This window comes from Tachyglossus aculeatus, chromosome 21 (assembly GCF_015852505.1).
Source record: "Tachyglossus aculeatus isolate mTacAcu1 chromosome 21, mTacAcu1.pri, whole genome shotgun sequence".
NCBI classification, from domain to species: Eukaryota; Metazoa; Chordata; class Mammalia; order Monotremata; family Tachyglossidae; genus Tachyglossus; species Tachyglossus aculeatus.
Window position 1 is genome coordinate 51,230,010 of NC_052086.1, and position 19,730 is coordinate 51,249,739.

Below are 19,730 nucleotides of genomic sequence, written 5' to 3' on the forward strand. Positions count from 1 at the left end.
CAGGGATTAGAACCCATGACCTCTGACGCCCAAGCCCGGGCTCTTTCCACTGAGCCATACTGCTTCTATAAGCACTTACTATGTACCAGGCACTATACTAAGTACTGGGGTGGACACAAGCAAATCGGGTTGGACAGAGTCCCTGTCCCGCTTGGGACTCACAGTCTTAATCCCCACTTTACAGATGAGGTAACTGATGTGGTGAGCCCATGGCCAGCTGCCTTAATAGTGATGGTTTCTGATCCTATGAACAGCAAGGAAGAAACTGCCAAAGGCAATGATGCGCTCTTCTTGAGGACAGGTGATTGCTGACCTATGGGGGCGAAGCATGGAGGGAAGTGTGGCCATCTCTCCCTGTTCTACTTAGTAATGGGTCTGGACCAATCAATGACTATCAAGTAGAGACCCAGCTGTGACGCCTAAAATGCAGATAAAAGGTGGTCTTTATGAATAACATTAGCGCAACACAGGGGGCATGCTGACAGAGGCATGCTAAGATGCAAAGAGAAGCAAGCATTGGAGCAGCAGAAGCATAAAGAAGCACTGGAAGAACGGGCTACTTTGACTGTGGACTGATATTGGACCCTTGGTGGAGTGATTGAGCATATGGGTGTATGTATTGCTCCCTTGCATGTTGGTAAAACTAAGTAAAAACTTTCCACAGTAACCTTGGTGATCAGAGGCTCCCCCCAGTCCAGGAAGGTCCTGGTTGGTACGAACTGGGGACTCATGACAACTGAGTCACAGAGAAGTGAAGTGACTAGCCCAAGGCCACACAGCAGACAAGTGGTGGAGCAGGGATTAGCACCATGACCTTCTGGCTCCCAGGCCTGGCTTCTATCCACTATACCATGCTGCTTCTCACTTGCCTGCTGTCTGACCTTGGGCAAGTCACTTAATTTCTCTGAGCCTCAGTTTCCTCGTGGGGGCTCAATACCTGTTTTCCCTCCTGTTTAGACTGTAAGTTCCATGTGGGACAGGAACTGTCTGACCGGATTATTTTGACTCTAGCACTAGTGCTTAGCACAGTGCTTGGTCTATAGAAAATGCTAAACAAATACCACAATTATTACTATTACTTATTTAAGGCATAGGGTGCTGTTGGTATGGGCATAAATTATGCAGTCAGCAAGTCTAGTCTTTAAACTCCTTGTGGGTAGGGAACGTGTCCAGCAACACTTATATTGTACTCTCCAAGAGTTTAGTATAGGGCAAGGAAGTCCAGCAGGCATAGAAAGACAGATCTTCTGAGCCCCAAATGTAGAAAAGGGGCCATAGTTGGATGCTTAAGTCTTCCATGGCACAGTCCAACTGGTTCAAACTGGACAGGAATCCTGTTAGGTCCTGCTTACTGCCTAGTGGATAGAGAACAGCCCTGGGAATCAAAAGGATGTGGGTTTTCATCCCGGCCCCACTCCTTGTCTGCTGTGTGACCTTAGGAAAGTCACTTGACTTCTCTATGCCTCAGTTACCTCATCTGTAAAATGGTGATTGAGACTGTGAGCCTCATGTGGGACTCGGACTATGACCACCTGATTATCTTGCATCTACTTCCATGCTCAGTACAGTGCCTAGCACAAAGTAAGCACTTAACAAATACCATTAAAAAAACCAATTCCTTTCTAGGCTGAGGTGTCCAGGAACTAGATCATTTCAGGTGAGATGGGGGAGAGACTGGAGAGAGGGAGAGAAAAGAAGGAAAAGGGAGAAAAAGAGAGGCAAGAGAAGAAACTGGGAACAGAAGGGAAAGGAAAGAGAAGGTAGGAGAAAGGGAAGGAAGGGAAAAAGGAAAGTTGTTAGGGAGGAGGAAGACAGGTGGGAGAAGACTTGCCTCTTCCTCCTCCTCCTTCTTCTGCTCCTTCTTCCCACTGCTGCTGCCCCTGGGTCCAGGATCTTTGCTCCTGCAGAAGGACTGGGTGATTTTTCACTGCCCCCAGGGCTAAATAGCTATGGGCCATGGTCTCCTGGCTCTTCAGCCATTCAAACACTGGGCCCTCTGGGTCAGTGAGGGGTGTTTCTGAATATTCCAGTTCAGCTGAAGCAGCAACAGTGACAGGGGCAGCAGCAATGGCGGCCATTGTCCTCATCTCCAGAGTGGCCGAGGGATTCAGTCCCACTTCCCTGGCCAGAAGCAGGGAGCTCTAGATGGGTCTCTTTGTGCCTCATTGCGACTGAACCTCTAAATGTGCGCTTCTCCTGGCTTATTCCAGGAGGGCCTGGCCAACAGGGGAAAGAAGGCAGAGGGAGGAGGAAACCAGTTTGAAGACTTCCCTCATCCCATCTAACTGTGGGAATGAGAAATGGGAGGTGGAGGTTTGGGCGGGGGGGGGTGGGGCGAGTGGGAGCTGTGAGCTTGGTCGAGGAGGAAAACCTTTTCTCCCAATCCCTTCTGCGTCGCTCTGATTTTCTCCCTTTATTCACCGCTCCCTCAGCCCCACCACATTTTTGTACACATCTGTAATTTACATTAATGTCTGTTTCCCCTTCTAGACTGTCACTGTGGGCAGGGAATGTGTCTGTTACATTGTCATATTGTACTCTTCCAAGAGCTTAGTACAGTGCTCTGCATACAACAACGGGCTCTCAATAAATACAATTGATTGACTGATTAATTCAAGCAAGCTGATTCTCTCATGTTCATTGCCTCTGCAGTGGATTGGTGGCCAAGTAGATCTAAGCCGTCCAGAAGGTGTTCAGTCTCACCCGAAAAGACTGAGCTCTTGTTGGTGGTGAGAGAAAGATCTCTTCCTACAGAGTCACTGGAGTGGAAAGAGCATGGGCCTTGGAGTCAGAGGTCATGGGTTCAAATCCCGGCTCCGCCAATTGTCAGCTTTGTGACTTTGGGCAAGTCACTTAACCTCTCTGTGCCTCAGTTACCTCATCTGTGAAATGGGGATTAAGACTGTGATCCCCCTCAAGGGACAACCTGATCACCTTGTAACCTCCCCAGCGCTTAGAACAGTGCTCTGCACGTGGTAAGTGCTTAATAAATGCCATTATTACTATTATTACATTTCTGTGCTTGGTATTACATTTTGTCCTTGTCACTCCTAGTAATCCTGGAATCTTCCTGACTGCTGGGAAAAGGAATGTTTTGGGTAATAGGGGATACTGTTGCAGTTTCCAAGAGATTTATGACCCCATTCTTCCTCCAGTCTAGTACTGCCACCTGCTGTCCTCCCCACTTCAGTCCTTACTTCATTCTGCTGCCTATGACGTTTTTTCTAAAAAAAAGTTCAATTCACGTCTCCCCACTCCTCAAAAACCCCCAATGGTTGTCCACCCACTTCCGTATCAAACAGAGACTTTTTATCATCAGCTTCAAAGCTCTCAATCAACTCGCCCCCTCCTACCTTACCTCTCTGATTACCTACTATGCCCCAGCCCACATCAATAATTGAGGTATTTGTTAAGCCCTTACTATGTGCCAAACACTGTTCAAAGCATTGGGGTATATACAAGGTAATCAGGTTGGACACGGTCCCTGTCCCACATGAGGCGCACACTCTTGATCCCCATTCTACAGATGAGGGACCTCTAGATTCTCAAGCCCATGCTCTTGCTACTATGCCATGCTGCTTCCCTAAACTTGACTCCTTTAATTCCAACCTACTCACTGTACTTCCATCTGGCCTATCTCACTGCCAATATCTTGCCCATGTCCTGCTTCTGGCATGGAACATCCTCCCCCTTCATGTATGCCAAGCCACCACTCTTCCCCACCTTCAAAGCCTTAATAGGATCATTTCTCCTTCAAGAAGACCTGATTACCACCTCATTTCCCCATTCCATCACCCTTCCAGGAAATTTTGGTAAATCTTGCAGAAAATACATACTGGATTAATTCAGTGGTATTTACTGAGTACTTAATGTGTGCACTGTACAGTACTAAGCACCTGGGAAAGTACAAAAGAGCAGAGTTGGTAGACATATTCCCTGCCCACGGTGAGCTTTTAATCTTGAGGGGGAGGATGAAAATGTGACTAAAGGTTATTCTGTGACCTTTAAGAGTCAACCCTTGAAATGTTATGGGTAAGGACACCAATACCAAAGACTTCTGACAAGATGGTGACAAGCTCCCAATGCCCAGAAGAATTTCCCACAGCAGCGGGATGGAAATGTTACAGGTGAAGGAAAGGAACTGCCAGTAAAGGTACCACAGAATGAATGATTTTCCAGTTTCTCCCAGTGCTTAAACACATCTCTTGGAGACCTCACTCTTCATTCCTTCAATCGCATTTATTGAGCACTTACTGTGTGCAGAGCACTACACTAAGCGCTTGGAAAGTACAATTTGGCAACATATAGAGATGGTCCCTACCCAACAGCGGGCTCATTCTAGCCTGAATATGTTGCAACAACATATTCTTATGACCCCACAGTCCTCTAGACCTTGACAAGACCTGGATTTTCCAACTGTTGTATTAAGGCCAGGCCTCTGTCTATTTGTAGTGTGGGACTTTATGCAGTGGCCTTGTGGTCCACAATAAACCATGGCACCTTCCAATTTTGGGTGAAGTCAGGAGAAGGCAGGACTGTGACTGAGCCAGGGGTTTTGTGGTTCTGCAGAGTGATTTTGTACCTGGAATCTCTTTAAGACAGGAGCTGACAGTCCTATGGTCTAGAGGGGGAGACAGACACTAAAATAAATTATGGATACATACCTTTGAGCTGTGGGGCTGAGGATGGGGTGAATGTCAAGTACTCAGAGGGTACAGATTCGAGTGTACAGGAAACGCAGAAGGGAGAGAGAGTAGGGAGAATGAGGGCTTAGTCAGGGAAGGCCTCTTGGAGGTGTGGTTTTAATAAGGCTGTGAAGGCGGGGAGAGTGGTGGCCTATGATTTGAACCCCAGCCAGGCATTTGCTCTGGTAAATTGAGGGGAGGGAGGATGGCTCCGTTTTCATGGTTATGAAGTCGTCTGTACTACGATTGGTGAGCAGAAGGGAAGCGGGTCAGGTGGGGATGGAAGCTGTTGCTTGGAAGTGGATATTCCGGCTTCTGCAGACCAGTGGGTTGGGTGGGAACAGTAAGTACATTTATTTTTAATTGCTGATTAGAATGAATCCAAAGAACTCAACAAAAGGCTGCTGAACAAAAGGCTGTTGAAGTCCAACAGCGAATATCCCTCATATCTCACTGCACCCCAAAACAGCGGGGGCTGGATGGGGAGGAGTAAACCCAGAAGGAAAGGGAATTAGGAGAGGGCGAAGAGCAGAAGCGGGGGAGAGAGAAATGAAGAAAGTTCTGCAAAGATCAAGCAGCAGAAAATCAGCCTGACGAAAGTCTAATGGAATCTTGCAAATTCCTGTTCCACAAAGTCTCTATTATTATTATTTTATTTAAGAACATATTATGTGTCAAACACTGTTCTAAGCATTGAGCCAAGGTAATTAGGTCAGACACAGTGTGTAGCCTAGTGGAAAGAGCATATTCCTGGGAGTCAGAGGACCTGGGTTCCAATCCCGGCTCTGCCAATTGCCTTGCTGTGTGACCTTGGGCAAGTCACCTCATTTCCCTGTGCCTCAGGAACCTCATCTGTAAATTGGAGATTAGATCCCACTTCCTCCTACTTAGACAGTGAGTTCCATGTAGGACGGGGACTTCGTCCAACCTGATTAACTTGTATTTACCCTAGCTCTTAGAGCAGTGCTTGGCACACTGTAAGTGCTTAACAAGTACAATTATTATAATTATTATTGTTATGGTTAGTTTTATTATTGTTGGACTCACAGTCAAAGTTGGGGGGAGAACAGGCTCCCTTGGAGAGGAGGGGGATGCCCTGAAGAGGGTTGAGGAGCAAATGGAGGCACTTGCTGATGCGCTCAATAAATACGATCGAATGAATTACCAAAGGAGATATGCATCTGACCCCTCTCCCTCAGGCTAATACCTTCTCTGGCCCATGTTGGAACTGTCCAGGTAACGGCCTCCCGTCAAACAAGGACTTCAGTACTGGTGCCTTCTCACTGTGCCTCATTCTCACCTGTCCTGCCGTTGACCCCTGGCCTGGAATGCCCTCCCTCCTCAAATCCGCCAATCACACTTCCCTCCCCTTCAAAGCTCAGACTGAGCCCCCCCCATTTTTCTCAGCTCTCCTTCCCCACATCGTGCCGTTTCGCTCTCTTTGTTCTACCCCCCTCCCTGCCTCACAGCACTTGTGTACATATGTGCATATCTTTAATTCTATTTATTTATATTAATGCCTGTTTACTTGTTTTGATGTGTATATATCTCTAATTCTATTTCTACTGATGCTACTGATGCCTGTTTACTTGTTTTGATGTCTGTCTCCCCCATTCTAGACTGAGAGCCCGTTGTGGGCAGGGACTGTCTCTCTTTGTTGCTGAATTGTACTTTCAGTCTGGTGGCCCCCTAATCTAGCCAGATTCACATGCTGCAGTGAGCATCAAGCTCCGTGACCTGCACCTCTCATCTTTCCAACCCCATCTCCACTCTTCTCCTTTGCCGAGGAATCTACCCTTCTCCCACGTTACCATGTGCATTTGACAAACAGGAAGCTCAGCTTGGGTATATTATGATTCTTCATAACCAGTTCTCTTGGTTTGGATCTGCTGTTCTTAAATGAATTCTTTAGTGACTGAATAATCTTTAATGATGGATAAGCACCCATTATTAAAGAAGACAATATCACATCATGGTTCTCGTCCTTCATCAGTAGAGGACCTGCAGACACCTTCCCCATCGATGCTGGGGCATTGAAAGAGGCCATTTCCAGAGGGAATCTAAGTTGCCAGGTGGCTTTAAACAGGCAAGCACAGAAACAGGCTTCAGCCCCCAGGGGTAAGTAAGAAGAGGAAAGACTTACGCAGCAAATACTCAGCGGTGTCTTGTTCATAATCAGCATCTTCAGGGAAGTGATCAATTTTCTTACACACTCCTCGAAAAGTTCCTAAGGAAACAAATCAGGTTTCAAGTAACGGCAAAGGAGTCAAGAGCCCTCCAGATGGCTGACTAAGATGGAGAGTCAGCTCCTTTAGTGGGGGCGGGGGAGGGAAAGGCAGGGTCCCGGAAGCTGGCAAGCCCCCACACTTATCCCCAGGACCAAATTTTCCTAATAAAAATCAACAAAGACAGTCAGTCTCTCCTGCTGCAATTTTTAAAAGGTATCTGTTAAGTGCTTATTATGTGCCAGGCATTGTACTAAGCGCTGGAGTAGATTAAAGCTAATTAGCTTGGATGTAATCCAAATCCCTCATGGAGCTCAGTCTTAATGCCCATTTGACAGATGAGGTAACTGAGGCCCAGAGAAGTGAAGTGACTTGCCCAAGGTCACATAAGAGACAAGTGGCAGAGGCAGAATTAGAACCCCGGTCCTTCTGACTCCCAGGCCATACTGCTTCTCAAAGTGCTTAATGGGTATGGATCTAACTACATGGATGACAGAAAATGGGTGAATCAGCTGGGGAGATGAGAGGTAGCCAGGGAAGATTTCCTGGAGGAGGTGCGGTTTTATTAGGGCTTTGAAGATGGGGAGAAGAGTTCCAGGGGTGAAGCTGGGGTGGCCTACCAACAGTAAAGGGAAGAAGAGTTCCAGATAGGAGGGAGGCTTTGAGCAAGGGATGTTACAGTGAGAGAATACCTCAGCATTAGAAACGCTACCCTGGCCACTAAGAAGAGCTTACATGGAAAGAAAATCAGTTTGTCCCCTCAATCATTTATTCCATAATCATTACAGAGCCCCTACTGTGGGAAGAGCCCTGCATGAAATACCAGCTCAACCCAGAATCTGAAATTATCCAAGTTGTAGACAGGAGGTTGTGGCATTTATTGAGAAACTGCAGCCTGCGATGCAGGAAGAGAGTTAAATGGGCTGACATGCCCTACAGCTATGAGAAAGGGTAAACTATTGGTTAGCAAGTAAGGGGAGGATTTATGTGAAGGTTGTGGACTGACAGACTTCTGGAAAACATATAACAATAAGAAAAATTAAAATTATGGTACTTTTTAAGCACTTACTATGTGCCAAGCACTATCCTAAACACTGGAGTAGATTCAAGATAGTCAAGTTGGACACAGTCCCTGTCCCGCACTCTCATTTTACGGATGAAGGAACTGAGGCCCAGAGAAGTGAAGTGACTTGCCCAAGGTCACACAGCAGATATGTGGAGGAACATGGATTAGAACCTATGACCTTCTGACTCCCTGGCCTGTTCTGTATCCACTAAGCCTCGCTGCTTCTCAGTATATGCAAGGCAGATAATGAAGGGAGAAAAGAGGAACATGAAGAGCAGTGAGGAAACTAACCATTTTGTTTTTAGAATGGTCCTTTTTTTAAAATGGTATTTCTTAGTTGCTTACTATGTGCCAGACACTGCTCTAATCGCTGTGGTAGATACAAGTTGATCAAACTGGACACAGTCCATGTTCCTCATGGGGCTTACCATCTTAATCTCCATTTACAGATGAGGTAATGAGACACAGATAAGTGAAGGTCACTGCCTGAGGTCATACGGCAGACAAGTGGAGAATCGGGAATTAGAACCCAGGGCCTTCTGATTCCTAGGCCTGTGCTCTATCCACTCAGCCACTCTGCTTCTCAATCCTTCGATTTTCCTGACTCCCTCCTCATTGCTTTTCTGTCCATCAATCATTCAATTGCATTTATTCCCCATGGTTGGGAGAGTGCAATAGAAGGAAAAGACTCAATTCCCTCTTTCAGGGAGCTTAAAGTTTAGCGAGTGGCAAACACATTCTCCATCCCCACCGAGACAAGCACCATGATAACCGCCGCCTTCCCTCCCACCCCTGAGAGTCCCTCGTCATGGCATGATCTATGCCCAGCAGGCCAGAGGTGGAGGCTGTTGCCCTATGCTCTCAGAGTCTTCCATCCCTGCTGATACCTCGAGCCCATTCTGCATATTTGTCCTTGTGTATTAATGTTTCATTTCCAGTCCCTTCTCCTCCCTCAAATCCTTATATTATGAGTCCCTGAGGGAATGTGTCTAATTCCTGCCTGGGTATTCTCTCCCAGTGTTTAGTTCAGGGTTCTGTCTACCGTAAGCGTTTGATAAATACTATTACTACACGAGGCCTTCCCCAATTAAGTCCTCTTTTCCCCTGCTTGCTCTCCCTTCTGTGTCTGCTGTGCACTTCGATCTGTGACTTTTGGGCATCTGATATTTGCCCCACCCCCAAATCCACAGCACTTTTGTATGTATCTTTAAATTATATAAGCGATTTATTCATATTAATGTCTGTCTCCCTTTCTAGACTCTAAACTCATTATGGGCAGGGAACGTGTCTGCTAATTCTGTTGTATTGCACTCTCCCAAGCTCTTAGTACAATGCTGTGTACACAGTTAGTGCATAATAATGACAATAATAATGATGGCATTTGTAAAGCACTTACCATGTGCCAAGCATGTTTATCATTGATTGAATGACTACAACACAAAATTATCTACAGAGAAGAAAAGCAGTATAGCCCACTGGTAAGGATACCAGCCTGAGAATACTCAATCCTGGGCTCTAATCCCAGCCCTGCCACTTGACTACTGTATGACCCTGGATAAGTCACTTATCTTCCCCTCTAGACTATATGCTTATTCTGGGCAGGGAACATATCTGCATATTCTCTTGTTCTGTACTCTCCCAAGCACTCAGAACAGTGTTCCATACATAGTAAGCCCTCAGTGAATGCTACTGATTGGTCTCCATGTTTTCATCTGTAAAAACAAGGATAAGGTATGTTCTTTGCCCCGACTCACTGACAAGGACCCCCATATGTCTGATCTTTTATTCTTGTTTCTACCCCATGACTTAGTACAGTGCTTGGCACATAGTAATAACTTAAAAAATATCACAATTATTGTCAGAAAAAAGAGAGAGTGGGATGATGGATAGGTTAATAAATAAGTGTTTAAATAGACTGTGAGTTCTTCGTGGGCAGGGAACATGTCTTTCAGCTCTACTGCATTGTTCTCACTAAAGCACCTAGTAACGGTGTTTGTCACACAAGGCTCTCTCAAGAAATACCATTGATTAATTTCATGAGTACATATCACTGTGAGCAGAGATCAGGACTACCAACTCTCTTGTATTGTACTCTCCCAAGTGCATAGTACAGTGCTCTCTGCATATAGTAAGCACTCAATAAACACCACTGATTGATCGACTGAGTACAAATACCTCCCTCTGTCTCTCTGGGGCTCTTCTGACCTGCTTGCCTTTCCTGCCCAAATTCTTCTCGTTGGATGCCTCTCTCTCAAGTTCCAGAGAACAGGAATTCTGGCACAGAATGTGCCTGTTTATTGTTTTATTGGCCTTTCCCAAGCACTTAGTACAGTGTTCTGTGCATAGTAAGTGCTCAATAAATGTGGTTAAATGAATGAACACCTGTCACTATTCTGCTCTAGCAAGAACCCAGGGGAGGATTTAGCTTCCCTCCTGCCCTATGGATTTGACCCCACAGTTCTTCTGAGTAATGTGAATAGTGTCAGGTGAATAGTAAGCTGTACCCACCCCTTTGCTGATCCTGAAAATGAGGCTGATATATCTCCTGGTTCATTTCCATCCCACTAAATATGAATCCAATACAAAATTGATGTTTTTTCTTTTGGAAGAGAAAGGAGGATGGGAAGGAGATGTGGTTGCAAAACCACAACAAAATCTGGGCTTTTCCTAAAGCAGGTATGGGTAAAATGATTCCATCTTATTTATTGAGCCCTTATTGTATGCAGAACACTGTACTAAGTGCTTAGGAGAGTACAATATAACAAAGTTGGTAGGCATGTTCCCTGCTCACAGGGAGCTTAAGGTCTAGAGGGGTAAAATGTGTCTGCTTTTATGCCAAAGATGCATTGGAAGTAGCAAGCAAACTCATATTTTGAGCCTGATGAGGTTGGGTGTTGGTTGAATGAGCCATCCTTTGCCTTCCTTCCTTCCCTGCCTTTTCTCTCCTTCCCTCTTCTCCCTGCTCCTCCTCCTCTTCGTATCCTGTCCTTTGCTAGCCACCCACACTTGACTTTGTGACTAAAGATATTTGATAAGACATCAAAAGCTCAGCTCTGACCTTGACATAGACTGGAAGCATTTTGGAAAGTTTTGCCTTGGGTTGATTCCTTGAATCCCCATCAGTTGCTTATTGCCAGGAACATGCTCATGCCCTAGTTTCAGCCAGAGAAAAGCCAGAAAGCCTCCCCTTTTGTAATCACTGCATTAACTCTTGGCACTGATGTAGCAGAGAACCCACTGCCACCACACAGGAGGAACAGCCAGAGCAAGGTCAGTGTCGAACCATTTAAGATAGACCTCTTGTGCTTCTTGTTGCTTTTTGAGAAAATGTCATTGAGTTTGAGGTTGATTTGCAGGGAACTATAATTCCCTGCAACTTAGGAATCTACAAACCATCTATGTGCCACTGAACCTTACACTTAACACCTAACAGCTTTGCAATGAGTGGTAAATACCACAGCTGTGGTTTGATCACCTGACTTCTGGAATACCATCAACCTCACTGCCTTTGGGAAGGCATTATAAGGGACTTGGCAGCTGGAAAGTCATTGATTATCATTAAAGAAGCTAGTTTTTGCAAGGAGTGTCTTTTAGAAGTGGCTGGGGAATTGGAGGAATGTGGTGGTTATAAGGTTGAGCTCTGTAGTTCAAGCACTGTGGCTTTGTGGATAGACCATGGGCCTGAGAGTCAGAAGGACCTAAGTTCTCACCCCAGCTCCTCCACTTGTCTGCTGTGTGACCCTGGGCAAGTCACTTCACTTCTCTATGCCTCAGTGACCTTATCTGTAAAATGGGGATTCAGAGTGTGAGCCTCATATGTTATAATTCTATTTATTTTATTATTGATGTGTATATAGCTATAATTCTATTTGTATATATTGATGCTATTGATCCCTGTTTAGTTGTTTTGATGTCTGTCTTCCCCCTTCTAGACTGTGAGCCCGTTGTGGGCAGGGATTGACTCTGTTGCTGAATAGTTCTTTCCAAGTGCTTTGTACAGTGTTCTGCACACAGAAAGTGCTCAAATAAATATGATTGAATGTGGGATAGGGACTGTATCCAACTTGATTAGCTTGTAACTCCCCCAGGGCTTAAAACAATGCCAGATACATAGTAAGCACTTAGACAATCTCATCATTATTAAACTGATCACTGCTCCTCTACCCACCAGTCCTTTCTGCCCTTTGCCCTTCAATGAGCCTAGCTGTTTCTGGCTGGGCTTGCCAAACTTAGAAGCAACTGGTAATTGAACTCTGCAACCGCAACTCTTCTTAGTCATCACTGCTAATAGCTGAGAAGTAGCAAGTGTCCCCAGGTGGGAATGGGGCTTGGAATCCTGGAGCTTTCCTATTGCCTTTCCTCTCTTTAACTCTGCCTCATTTAAGATGGGTCTTTTCTCTACACTGTTGACTTTCACGATTCCACTCATGGACTCACATCAATAGTGCAATGAACTCAGCTAATTTCAGCTCCTCCTGACCAGCCTTCTCTAGTTATTATTCCTGATGTGACTAATACTCTCAAGTCCCCCATCTGCTGCACTGATCTCATCCCTGCTCATTTTTTTCTTTTTCCTCCTCGTATGCATTGGTACCAATTGCCAATAACTCAGATAATAAAGGGGTTATTTTAGCACCTGCCTTTGGAAGCTCCTGGTTCTTTTTTGAACTGTTACTTTCCAGTAATGACTGTCCCTTTGGTGAGACTGACCTCTACTCCCTGACTTTCCAAACCAATGTTTGAGCCAGCCGGTAACTGACCCACTGAGATAATGGAGAGTCAGATTCCTTCAAAATATGTCTGTGGACATCAACCTTGCGGGTTGGATCGATGATGTCTTCCCTGAGCCCTGGAAAGGTCCCTTCCACTGCTCGTATTAATAAGATAATTATAATAATCATGGTATTTGTTAAGCACTTACTATGTGCTATGTGCCTTCTATGTGTTAAACACTGTTCTAGGATTTGGGGTAGATGTAGGATAATCAGATGGGGAATGATCCCTGTCCCACATGGGGCTCAAGGTCTAAGTAGGAGGGAGAACCAGAGACAGGGAGAGCACTCGCCTGTTGTATGGCCTTGGATAAGTCAACTTTTCTGTGCCTCAATTTCCTCATCTACAAAATGGGGATTAAATAATTGTTTTCTCTCCCCCTTAGACTGTGAGCCCATTGTGGAATCTTCATGTGTTATAGCTACTCCAGCCCTTAGCACAGTGCTTGGAACATAGTAAGGGCTTAGCAAATCATCATGCAGTTGTGTTCGTGTCTTATTCAGTTCCCGTCCCTGCATGTACACAGACACATACACAACACACACACACCCCACCCCTCTTGCCTTCCTCGCCTTTTCCAGCTTCAATTTTGAAATGTCAGCATTCCATGTTTAAAGTTCTTGGCAGAGAATTCTAGTGGATAGAGCCCAGGCTTGGAAGTCGGAAGGTCATGGGGTCTAATCCTGGCTCCGCCACTTTTCTACTGTGTGACCTTGGGTAAGTCACCTCACTTCTCTGGGCTTCAGTTACTTCATTTGTAAAATGGGGATTAAGACTGTGAGTCCCATGTGGGACAGGGACTGTGTCCAATCTAATTTGCTTGCATTTCCCCCAGTGCTTAGTACAGTCCCTGGCACATAGTAAGTGTTTAACCCATACCATAAAAAAAAGGTTTTGATGGGTACAGATATGCCACCTTGATCAGCTGCCCTCCAGGTTGAGGAGGGGAGAATGGGGCTGTGAGTTTTGAGGGCAGCCCAAGCACTTAGTACAGTGCTCTTCACACAGTAAGTGCTTAATAAATACAATTAAATGAATGAGGCAGAGTTTCCCAGTACTGAGTTTGCTCCTTTTCAGCAGACAGCCCAACTCTCCTCTCTGGGTACGAGGAGTGGGTGGTTGTCAGGTGACAGGGTGGGGTGGGGTGACCCATTAAGATGGCTTCCAACTGACCTAATTCATTCATTCATTCAATCATATTTATTGAGCGCTTACTGTGTGCAGAGCACTGGACTAAGCTATTGGGAAGTACAAGTTGGCAACATATAGAAACGATCCCAACCCAACAACGGGCTCACAGTCTAGAAGGGGGAGACAGACAACAAAACAAAACATGTGGACAGGTGTCAAGTCATCAGAATAAATAGAAGTAAAGCTAGATTAACAAAATAAATAGAATAGTAAATATGTACAAGTAAAATAAATAGAGTAATAAATCTGTACAAACATATACAGGTGCTGTGGGGAAGGGAAGGAGGTAGGGTGGGGGGATGTGGAGGGGGAGAGGAAAAAGGGGGCTCAGTCTGGGAAGGCCTCCTGGAGGAGGTGAGCTCTCCGTAGGGCTTTGAAGGGAGGAAGAGAGCTAGCTTGGCGGATGTGCGGAGGGAGGGCATTCCAGGCCAGGGGGAGGACGTGGGCCGGGGGTGACCTAATGATTCTCCCAGTTACCTCCTCTCTTCTGGGGCCACACTAGGAATTCCTACTAGGCTACTTTGAGCCATGAGCATCCTCCAATTGACTACCCCTCCTCCAATCTTGGGGCTCACTGTCTTTCTCTAGATGGCTCAGACTTCTCTGGGCTACGACTGGAGTGGACACCTCCTGCTCAGATACACTGTTCCCTCCAATCCCACCCATTAATGTATTTCATAGAACCACTTGTCCACTTTGTGACACTGGGCGAGTCACTCAACTTCTCTGTGCTTCAGTTACTTCATCTGTAATATGGGGATTAATACTGTAAACCTGAAGTAAGACATGGACTGTGTCCAACCTGATTAGCTTGTATCTACCTGAGTACTTAGAGCCATGACTGGCACATAGTAAGCTCTTAACAAATATCACAGAAAACAAACAAGCAAAAAGAACCCCCACCCTTCTATGACCCAGACAGCATACCTAGAAACAGTTCAATCCAGTGGATAGTGACCTAGAGTCAGGAGACCTGAGTTCTAATCGCACTTGACTGCTGTGTGATCATGGGCCAGTCACTTAACTTCTCTGTGTGTCAATTTTCTTATCTGTAAAATGGGATTTCAGTACCACTCTCCATTCCCTTTCGACTGTGAGCCCCATGTGGGACAAAGACTGTCTTTAATCTTATTGAATCAATCAATCAATCATATTTATTGAGGGCTGATTGTGTGCAGAGCACTGCTCTAAGCGCTTGGGAGAGTTCAATATAACAGAGTTGGTTAGCACATTCCCTGCCCACAGTGGGCTAATATTCTAGAGGGAATCTACCTCTAGAGGGAATCTACCTCTACCAAGCACTTAGCACAGTGCTTGGCCCTGTAAGTAATGATTATCACACTTGTTAAGTGTTTTCTATGTGCCAAGTACTGTCCTAAGCACTGGGGTAGATACAAGTTAATCAGGTTTGACACAGTCCCTGTCCCCCAAGGGGCTCACACTCTTAATTGCCATTTTACAGATGAGATAACTGAGGCCCAGAGAAGTAAAGTGACTTGCCCAAGGTCACACAGCAGACACATGGCAGATGGGATTAGAACCCAGGTCCAGTGCTTAACAACTACTGCTCTCAGCATTATTTGGGGGGCATGGAGCACTATGGAGAGAAAGATGGAGAGGAAAGAGAAGGAGAACGGAAAGAGAAGGAGAGGCAAAGAGAGCAAAACTGTGGAGAGGAGAGCAGAAAGTACCAACCCAGTTGATGGAGAAAAGTCCTTTCGCATAATGAGATGATTTAACTGAAACAAATTACATGTCATGTGAAGTACTTGGATTCTACAGTGAGAGCACTTTAAAAATATCTATTTATCTCTCGATAGATAGCTGGGTCAGGAGAGCCAGCTCTACCAGCAGTGGATTTATGAATGAACAGCTTGTTTTGCTAAATACAATACGCTTGATTTGCTGGCAGCTCTGGTCAGGCTTGGCAATGGCCCTTCTTCCTCAAGAGATCCCACAGCTCTCAGGAAATCACTTGCCCTACTCAAGGACCATAATACTTGATGTCTGACCACTGACCTTGGTACTGAACAGTCGGGACAAGAGAGGGCAAGACATATATCCAAGAGCCATCCTCAATTGGAGGAGAAACGACTCCCGGAGCCACCTCATCCCTTCTGAAGCTATTTAAAACCTCCCCTTGGTGTAGTGGATAAAGCCCGGGCCAGAGATTCAGAAGGTTGTGAGCCCTAATCCCGACTCTGCCACTCATTTGCTGTGTGACCTTAGGCAAGGCACTTTGCTTCTCTGTGTCTGTCACCTCCTCTGTAAAATAGGGATTGAGACTGTGAGCCCCATGTGGGACAGGGACTGTGATTCTGGCTGCTCATTATCAGTCTCTTTCATGGGCTTCTTCTCTGCCTTCCATCCCCTAGCTATGGGGATCCCTTCAAGGTTCAGTTTTGGGTCCCCTTCTTTTCTCCATCTACACCCACTCCCTTGGAGAACTCATTCGCTCACCTGGCTTCAACTATCACCTCTATGCTGATAACACCCAAATCTACATCTCCGGCTCTGATCTCTCTCTCCCTCTCTGCAGTCTCTCATTTCCTCCTGCCTTCAAGATACCTCTACTTGGATGTCCTCCCCTCACCTCAAACATAATTTGGCTAAAACTAAATTTATCTTCCCACCCAAGCCCTGTCCTCCTGCTCACTTTCCCATTACTTTTGATGGTACCACCATCCTTCCTGTCGCACAAGCCCGTAACCTTGATATTCTCCTTGACTCCTCTCTCTCGTTCCACCCACATATTCGAGCCATCACTAAATTCTGTCAGTTCTACCTTCACAACATTGGTAAAATCCTACCCTTCCTTTCCATCCAAACTGTCACCACATTAATGCAAGTACTTATCCACCTAGATACCATGTCAGCCTCCTTGCTGACCTCCCTGCCTCCTGTCTCTCCCCATTCCAGTCCATACCCCAGTCTACTGCCTGAATCATTTTTCTTCAAAAACGTTCAGACCATGTTTCCCCATTCCTCAAGAAACTCCAATGGCTGCCCATCCATCTCTGCATCAGACATAAAAACCCCTTACCGTTGGCTTTAAGGCACTTAATCACCTTGTTCCCTCCTACCTCACCTCGCTACTCTCCTACTACAACTCAGACCGCACACTTCATTCATCCAATGCTAAGCTTCTTTCTGTATCTCAATCTCTTCTATCTCGACGCCAACCTCTCACCCACATTCTGCCTCTGGCCTGGAACACCACCCTTCCTCATACCAGACAGATAATTGCTGTCCCCCACTTCAAAACCTTACTGAAGCCACATCTCCTCCAAGAAGTCTTCCTGAATAAGTCCTCCTCTCCTCTTCTCCCACTCCCTTCTACACTGCTCTTACTTGCTCCTTTATTCATCCCCCCCAATCCCAACAGCACACATGGATATATCTCAATATATCTTTAAATTATTAATTTATCTATTTATTTATTTTAATGTCTGTCTCCTCCTCTAGTCTGCGAGCTCGTTGTGGGCAGGACTATGCTTGGTTGTTGTTACATTGTACTCTCCCAAGCGCTTAGTACAGTGCTTTGCATATAGTAAGCGCTCAATAAATACAACTGAATGAATGAATAGCCACCCCAGCACTTAGTACAGTGCCCACCTCACAGTAAGCACTTAAAGAATACCACAATTACTCATGAATATATGTGAACTGAATTGTTTATTCTGACCACTCAAATGGCAACTATTTTAAGCTTGTCTCCAACATCACCCTTGATCTCCTTCTTGCCAAATCTGACAGCCTTTACTCTGTCTTGATCCTCTTCAACATCTCAGCTGAATTTGAGACTGTAGACCACTCCCTTCTCCTGGAAACATTACCCAACTTCCACCTGGCACTTCCCTCTCCTGGTTCCCTTCCTGTCTCTCTGACCACTAACTCTCAGTCTCTTTCATAGGCTCCTCCTCTGCCTTCCAACCACAAATTCTGGGAGTCCCTCAAAATTCAATTCTGGGTCCCCCTCTATTCTCCACTACACCCACTCCCTTGGAGAAATTATTCCCCATGGCTTCAACTATCATCTCTACAAGAGCAAGGATGAGTCCCAAATCTATGTCTCCAGCCCTGATCTCTCTCCTTATCTGCCGTCTTGTATTTCCTCCTGCCTTCAGGAAATCTCTGCTTGTTCCACTGACACCTCAGACTTAACATGACCAAAGCAGAACTCTTCTCATTGCCACCCAAACCCCGTTCTCCCCCTGACTTTCCCATCCTACCTGTCTCACAAGCCCATAACCTTGGCATTGATCCTCGACGCATCTCCCTCATTCAACTCACACATTTGATCCATCATCAAATCCTCTTGCTTCAACCTTCACCACACCGCTAAAATCTGCCCTTTCTTCTCCATCTTTCTTCTACAAGCACGCTGATAGAAGCACTTATCCTATCCCACCTTGATTACTGTATCAGCTCTTTGCTGACCTCCCTGCCTCCTGTTTCTCCCCACTCTAGCCCATCTTTCACTCTGCTGCCCAGATCATTTTCCTACAAAACCATTCAGTCCATGTTTCCCCACTCCTCCAGTGATTGCCCATCCACCTCCATATTAAACTCCTTATTCTCAGCTTAAAGGACTCAGTCACCTACCTTTTCTGGCTGCTTTTCTGCTACAGCATAGCCCACACACTTCGCTCCTCTAATTCCAACCTACTCACTGTACTACCTTGATCTTATCCATCCTGCTGCCGACCCCCCTCCCACGGCCTGCTTCTGGCCTGGAATACCGTCCCTCTTCATATCTGACAGACCAACACTCTCCCCACCTTCAAAGCCTTATTAAAAACACATTTTCAAGAGCCCTTCCCCAGTTAAGTTCTTACTGTTGTGGGCAGGGATTGTGTCTCTTTATTGCTAAATTGTACTTCCAAGCATTTAGTACAGTGGTCTGCACACAGTAAGCACTCAATAAATATGATTAAATGAATGAATGAATTTCTTCTCTCACTCCCTTCTGTCACCCTTGCACTTTGAATTTCATCCTTTATTCACCCCTAAATCAGCAATTATGTGCATAACCGTAATTTGTTTATATTAATATCTGTCTCCCCATCTAGACTGTAAGCTTGTTATGGGCAGGGAACATGTCTACCAAATCTTTATACTGTACTCTCCAAAGTACTTAGTAATAATAATAATGGCATTTATTAAGCGCTTACTATGTGCAAAGCACTGATCTAAGCGCTGGGGAGGTTACAAGGTGATCAGGTTGTGTCACAGGGGGCGCACAGTCTTAATCTCCATTTTATAGATGAGGTAACAGACACAGAGAAGTTAAGTGACTTTCCCAAAGTCACACAGCTGACAATTAGCAGAGTCTGGATTTGAACCCATGACCTCTGACTCCAAAGCCTGGGCTGTTTCCACTGAGCCACAGTGATTGATTGACTGATTAATTAATTAATTCATTCAATCGTATTTATTGAGTGCTTACTGTGTGCAGAGCACTGTTCTAAGTGGTTGGAAAGTACAATTCAGCATTGATTGATTGTGGGTAGGGAACATGACGATTCCCACATGCAGTGCACCACACTAAGTGGCTTAGTGGAAAACAGTGTGGCCTAGTGGAAAGAGCATGAGCCTGAGAGTCAGAGGATCTGGGTTCTAATCCCAACTCTACCACTTGTCTGCTGTGTGACTTTGGGCAAGTCACAAGTTGACTGTCCCTCAGTTTCCTCATTTGTAAAATGGAGATTAAATCCTAATTATTCCAGTACTCTCAGGCCCAGGGCTTCAGTTCCTATAACTACTTCATGAAGGGATTGGAAAGCAAAG

The 19,730-nt window shown here is 45.6% G+C and overlaps 1 protein-coding gene across 1 annotated transcript in view; it reads right to left on the reverse strand.

The window, feature by feature from the left end:
- CACNG3 (calcium voltage-gated channel auxiliary subunit gamma 3) overlaps window positions 1–19,730 on the reverse strand; it is a 137,793-nt gene that overhangs the window by 19,229 nt on the left and 98,834 nt on the right. Inside the window, exon 2 of the mRNA XM_038763187.1 lies at window positions 6,829–6,912. Within this exon, the coding sequence (XP_038619115.1) occupies window positions 6,829–6,912 (84 nt within the window). The remainder of the gene's footprint in view (window positions 1–6,828; window positions 6,913–19,730) is intronic.